A 7,065-nucleotide genomic window follows, 5' to 3' on the forward strand; every position below is an offset into this window, starting at 1 on the left:
AAATCCGTTGAAAGGCTGGGGGTTAGCCAAAAACCCCAAAGTCAACGCCTAACACGCATCGCCGGGTAGCCTATTCCCGTAACAATAGCGAAGCCTATGTATTCAACATCATAGCATAAAGTCTTAGAGAATTCACTCTCTTAGCACAACGTTACATGCGGAACGGATTTAGACAATCCGCATGCTAGCCCGACTCAAACGGTAATCGGTAAAGGCTAATCAAATCCGTTGAAAGGCTGGGGGTTAGCCAAAAACCCCAAAGTCAACGCCTAACACGCGTCGCCGGGTAGTCTATTCCCGTGAGAAAGACGAAGTCTACGTATTCAATATCATAGCACTAAAAGGGTTACATAATCCGCATGCTAGCCCGACTCAAACGGTGGTCGGTAAAGGCTCATCAAACCCGTTGATGGCTGAGGGTTTGCCAAAAATCCTATAAATACGAGAGTCACTGACGCATCAGCTTCATTAGTTGGTCTCGTGACCTGAGCATCTAACGACATTCAAAACCCTAGGGTTAACGCCGGTCAACGCGTAACCCTAGGTCAACGCCATTCAATGCGTTGCGAGCAAAAATTCAACGTACGACGTTCAAAACCCTAGGGTTAACGCCGATCAACGCGTAACCCTAGGTCAACGCCAGTCAACGCGTTGCGAGCAAAAATTCAACGTTCGACATTCGAAACCCTAGGGTTAACGCCGGACAATGCGTAACCCTAGGTCAACGCCTATCAATGCGTTGCAATGAAAGAATCAAACACTCCGAAGAGTATATGAGTATAAACTGCTTCTCAATCCTCCAACAGGTGCATGAGGTTAAACTGCTTCTTAAATACTCCAATAAGGTATATGAGTATAAATTATTCCCTAATTTTTTGAGAAGTTCCTGGATAATGTTTTCTATAAATATTCTTAAGGATAACTCAGCAATACGACGCCGGACAACGCGTTGCAGATAAAGACTCGACGCCAACAATCGATGGTCAGCTAAATCAGGAACCGACTTCAAAGTTCAAAATTCCGACAACGGTCAGACAATAAATGCAGCACCGAAAACCTTACAGACATTCGACAAAGCACCGAATAGCCTGAAGGATTGAAGGAATCAAGAACAGAAGCCATTCCAAGGTCCCGTTACACCGACTGAAGGTTGGGACAATCATATCCAAAGTATTCCAGACTCTTCTATAAAAGAACGAGACTGAAATACTTTGGAGGGGGTATCTGTAGGCATATAAAATTGCTTATAGGTCCCTTAGCACAGCTCAACACAAACTGACGAACCAACGAGGCGACGAGGTTAACGAATCGCACGCAAACAACGGAATAAATCCATTCACGTGCGGAATCAAGCCAATCGGGCAGTGTGAAGAGTCAACGAGTCATCCAACCAAGGGCAGACTCGTACGAATCACGATCGAATCAGATCAGTTTCGGACCGAACTCAGAAGCTGGGATCTTAATCCTTTGTGCTGTTTCACTTCCCTGCTTCATGCTGCCTCTTTCTCTTTGCCATACGGACGTTCGTAAAGAGCAGAATCTTACACCATTTCTACTATCTTGAGCAGTGTGTGATCTTGTCTAGATCCAATTTGTGGGTGGAGTGTGATCTAGTGAGATCAAACTTGTGTAGTCGTGAGATCGTGAGGGCGATCGCTGTGTAGACGAAGTTTTGGCCCTTCCAAACGGCGGTTGTTAGCTGGCATTTCTCGACCTACAGACGTGGGGAGCGGGGACGTAGTGTTCGCGGACCGCAAACCTCTGTTAAACACATCACGCCCATCACAGCGATTAACGATTCCTAACCTTATCTCCTCTATTTTGATTGCATTAGATACTGTGTCGTTTGCCTTGTCTTAACTTTTATTGCCTATAAATATAGCTAAATCTGACCCTAATCACCCCCCTGCCCCCCCTTATAGGCGTCCAACAATTGGTATCAGAGCTTGGTCTCTATATTAGTTTTTGGTTTAATCACCTTAGAGAAAAGATCTTATGGAGGCTTCAATGAATGTGCATATGTTAGAAGGACAATTCACCACTAGACCACCTCTCTTCACCGGTAGTAATTTTGCTTATTGGAAGGCTAGGATGAGAATTTATCTTTGTTGCATTGATCTTGACATCCTAGAGCTCATAGAGAAGAAGTATGTAGAGAAGTCCAAAGTCGGGAACATGACCGATGGAGAAAGGCACCAAGCCAATCTCAATGCTAATGCTATGAATGCCTTAATTTGTGGTCTTTCCCCCAACGAGTATAATAGGGTTTCCACGTGTGCAACCGCATACGAAATATGGATGAAATTGTGTACACTACAACAAAATACAATATTGCCGACGAAACAAAAGCGTCGGCAAAAGTTTAAAAAACGTCGGGAAAAATCTTTCCTGACGCAAAATGCAGCGTCGCTAGCGCGTCGCCAAAAGTGCGTCAAGGAAAGTATTTGGCGACGCCAATATACTGCGTCGCCAAAAGTACACTTTTGGCGACACGTCATGCGTCGGGAAAAGTATATCTTTTAGCGACGCATAATATTTTACGTCGGCAAAAGTGTACTTTTGGCGACGCATGCAGTGTCGGCAAAAGCTATGCGTCGGCAAAAGTATAGCTTTTAGCGATGCAAAATTGTTCGTCGCTAAAACTATACTTTTGGCAACGCAAGTTAGCGTCGGCAAAAGTGCAGCTTTTAGCGACGCAGAGTGAAACGTCGCTAAAAGCTATACTTTTGACGACGCAAGATAGCATCGCTAAAAGCTATACTTTTGCCGACGCAAGGTAGCGTCGGCAAAAGTATAATTTTTGGCAACGCATAATTATGCATCGGTAAAAAGTATAATTTTATTGACACTAATTTGCATCGACAAAAGTAATATCTTTTCTGTCAACTACAAGCCTACACTGAACTTGAACATCCACAAAAAATTTGCTCACATTCACATCAACAAAGAAACCAAACATCAAATTATACTCCAAACAAGTTGCATATTATGATAAACAAGGAATTTGCTCCAATTGCAAAATAATTACATTCATTTCCATTTCCAAGTCAACACTCAAAGGCCTGTTTAAATATTCTAGTTTGTCATATTCAGTGTTTTCCATTTCAGAGAATGACACATTATAAGATTTACAGTAAACTAAACTATGTTGAAAAAAAAAGAAAACTTGAAGTGAAAGAACGGCACGATCAGTGAACCTCTTCACAGATGAAGGTATATTCTCTGGTAGAGTTTTTGCGACTCTGTCTAACTCCTGCATTTGTTGCTTTGCAGTCACTCTATCAGGGCCACAATACATATCCATAAGCTCTTTCATGTGTGGTAGCCTTTCCATCAGTTCTTTGATTATTTCCTGTTAGAGAAAATGCAACGTCATATTATCAGCTACATATATATAGCTCAAACAAATACTATTCGTACAATTTTCAGAATTCATCGTATTTTCCCTCCAACTATTTTGTTACATTTCCTTCTGCAGTGAAAATATATAGCTCAAACAAATACTATTCGTACATATATATATTTCCAGCAGTATGTATATTTCCCAATTATTATTATTATTATTATTATTTTGGGGAAGGTGGTAAGACGTTTAGCTGCTTTTTTTATACACTAATGTGAAGTAGCAACCTGCCATCTCTAGTTAGTATATGTCCCTAGTTAAAGAGGTTTGCTGCAGCATCAAAGAGGGTTATAAATGATACCTAATAACCTATCTGATCATTTGGATAATTATCAGTTCAGATTTCTTTTTAAGTCCATCTAGTTCCATAAATTATGAAGGAAAAGCACATTCATACTGACAGTAAATGTTACTCTGCTCAGACTTGGATATGATTGACTAATAAAACAGCACATATGAGCATCCGCCTTACCTGGATGCCATGTCAGATTCTTTAGCATTTGAATGTTGATCCTATAATGGCGGCGGCCGCGACAACACTAACAACAAAGCAGTTATCCAAAAACTTATGGGTTTCTGCTCTAATCCTTTTCACCATTTATCTTTATTTAGGCTCTGGCGGCTAGCCTTCTAGTGTTCAGATAACCAGATCACACTAGCAGCCTCACTCTGCAATAGTCATTTCACAAAACTTGATTACTGTTTTGTGGTTTATCCTAATTTACACAAATGACAATGATATTCGAGAGTATGAGATGGTGTGACAAGCTTGGAGGGGCTACCACATTGCAGGCAATCTTCACATTAGTGTATAAAAAAAAGCAGCTAAACCTCTTATGCGAGTGAACTCCAGAATTGGAAAGAGTAGAAAGAGTATGACTTACAAAAAACAATTGGGAATAGTTTTAATTGTTCATGTGCTCTCTGTGGAGAGGAAAACATCCCGGAGCTGAGGGCAAACACTAAAAGTGGCTCTGGGGGCGTCAATTGAGTATATTCTGTGCTCCTCTGATATTTTAAAGGTATGAATAGCCAAAGCCAAAGCCTGAAGGTAATTTTACGGTTTATCTTATGAGCATCGAATATCGAAACATTAGAACCCGGAAATATGAAGGAAAATATACATACTATTTGTGGACGATGGGGTGGAGGTTTCATCTTTAGAATGACAAATTCAATGTCGGCTGGACTGAATGATTGACCTCTTATAGTATAAGATACCTGCATCAGTCACATAATATTGTCACTAAATTTCAGTTCTTACTTGAATTCTGATTTACCCTAGGAAATAGAGAAGAGAAGTCATCAATATGAACCTTTTGCATTAGAGCAAAGAACTTGATGCCATTTCTTGGAACTCCATATGCTAGGTAGGCCTGATAGATTTTAAAACAGCATGAGTTTAGAAGCAATTAAGGTATAAAGATATAAACAAATCTCAATTCTTACAGAATTTTTTTTTAAAGTTACATCTCATGGTAAAAAATGAATCCGTGTTATACTTACATGCATTATCAATGAATTATACAAATTGATCCAAAATGCCAGCTTCTGGTCATTGTTCATAGTGGATGGATCCACTTTTGCCAGTTCCCCCAAAAGGAATCTGCAGGAAAATAAGAAGAAAATGAGGATATAGTAAAGTAAAGAAAATCTAATGAAGTACATAGCGTCTCGTTGTCGGAGATAACATTGATGTTGCAGTAAATGGAGATAAGACAGCGTGGACTATCATCATCATATCCTTAATTTCATATCAATTGGTTACTATTGAAGCATGTCATATGTTTTGAAAGCTCCCAAAAATTATCACAACGAATTAACAAGAGAATCACAGTAAGTAAGAATCTAATACAAAATGTATAAGTCACAAAGCTAAGTACATAGACCATACAATATCATGGGTCAATTTATTTAGTCAACGTGGGACTCAATGCAGAGATCGTACAATCTTAACTACAACATTGCTCATTGAAAAATAACCAACGTGAATCTTTTCAGAGTGTCCGCAGCATACTCAATTTGTTCCTTCCCAACAGAAATAGTCAATTTGTCCGCAGCATACTCAATTTTCAGAGTGTCCGCAGCATACTCAATGCAGGGTAAAATAAATTAATTAGACATGTTTTTTACCCTCTCAGAAGTAGTCAAACGTATCATGAAACTCGACTCTACATTGGTCCAAATCAATCTATGCTTGAATATGTTGACATGCATTTCAAGTGTTTGGAAGGATTACTAGACAATCTGAAATAGGACTATCAAAAACATGTAAGGAGTTATGTCAGACCATCATATTTAAAAAAAAACTACTTACAGATGCACATGTGAATGAAAATTCCCAACCAATCGCTACAAATTTTGATAAACATAAAGAACATTTTTAGAAAGGTGCAGACATATGGAGCCATAAAGACATGGAAAATAGTACCGAATAGAACTAGATAAAACTAGATAAAACATTAACCGTCCAGTTAAGTGCAAGTAAAATGTGTTTAAAATTGTTCATACCATTCGTCGGAATTAATTCTTTTAATTCACTGTTTTCAGAAGGACACCTTTCTGAATCTCCACTTTCAAACTCAGTAGCCATTTTTGAAGTAGCATCGTCCTCAGCAATGAAGGAGGTTGTGACGCTAACAAGTGGAAATATTGCAATCCTTGATACTTGGTTGAATACTGCAATAGACACACCAACAGCTGCAAGCTCAACTGGGCCTGCAATTGATGAACAAAGATCATCAATCTATTCGTTGGCTAAAGAAAATGCAGGGTACGGATTGTTGAATATATTTTAAAACCAATTTCTATATTTTATCAATTTCTTGTATGGTGTTTTTCAAGGAGTACAGCAAATCAACATAATTCAGAATTTAAACCTAATAATTCAGAATTTAAACCTAATAATTGAAAAAACTCAGAACTGGGGTTTCGATCAAAGAGTACCTTATCACCGGCGAAATTAGGGGTTGCTGACGGCGTAAGGGGACCTGGACGGCGGGGTGGTGGCGAAGAGGAGAGAGGCGGAGGGTTGAGGCTGAGGTGGCAGCGGCGGAGAGGAGGGAGGAGGAGCGGCGGTGGGTGGTGATGAGGCTGGAGGTGGCGACGGCGGCGTGGGGAGGCGGCGCTGGGGGTTCGGGCGGCACGGATCTGGGAAGGAGGAGGGGTCCGTCGCTGAGGTGGGAGGGCGGCGGCGAATGGAAGAGGGAGAAGCGGAGAGAGGATTTGAGAGAGATGGGGTTTTGAGATAGGGATTTGAGCGGCGAACCAAATAAATTGCGGGAAATGGAAAAATTTTGGACCTTTGCCGATGCTAACTCGCGTCGCCAGTATAATTTTTAGCGATTTACAGTTTTACGTCGCTAAAAACTATACTTTTACCGACGCTACAATTTTACGTCGCTAAAAGCTATATTTTTACCGACGAAAATAAAAAAACGTCGGGAAATCCATACATTTTTACCGACGCTAAGTTAAAACGTCGCTAATAATATACACTTTTAGCGACGCTAATTATAAACGTCGGGAAAAATATATATTTTGCCGACGCTAACTAAAATCGTCGGGAAAAACATAATTTTTGGCGACATATTTGTAGGCGTATAAAATTGCTTATAGATCCCTTAGCACAGCTCGGCACAAACCGACGAACCAATGAGGCG

The 7,065-nt window shown here is 40.2% G+C and overlaps 1 protein-coding gene across 3 annotated transcripts; it reads right to left on the reverse strand.

The window, feature by feature from the left end:
* On the reverse strand, positions 2,940–6,705 carry LOC109833158. Of its 3 annotated transcripts, XR_002245144.1 has the most exons (8): positions 6,350–6,705; positions 5,915–6,121; positions 4,910–5,009; positions 4,720–4,779; positions 4,532–4,624; positions 4,288–4,448; positions 3,876–4,072; positions 2,940–3,352 (listed from the first exon to the last, which is right to left on the reverse strand). XR_002245144.1 is itself a non-coding variant. In XM_020400718.1 (6 exons), the coding sequence occupies exons 3-6, from the start codon at positions 4,967–4,969 to the stop codon at positions 2,987–2,989; spliced, it is 579 nt and encodes a 192-aa protein (XP_020256307.1). In that variant the 5' UTR covers positions 4,970–5,009; positions 5,915–6,121; positions 6,350–6,705; the 3' UTR covers positions 2,940–2,986. The 3 variants fall into 3 exon arrangements, 1 of the variants encoding a protein (XP_020256307.1); XR_002245143.1 differs by lacking the exon at positions 3,876–4,072; XM_020400718.1 differs by lacking the exons at positions 3,876–4,072; positions 4,288–4,448.

The sequence above is a fragment of the Asparagus officinalis genome, chromosome 3 (genome assembly GCF_001876935.1).
Source record: "Asparagus officinalis chromosome 3, Aspof.V1, whole genome shotgun sequence".
In the NCBI taxonomy this organism is placed as follows: Eukaryota; Viridiplantae; Streptophyta; class Magnoliopsida; order Asparagales; family Asparagaceae; genus Asparagus; species Asparagus officinalis.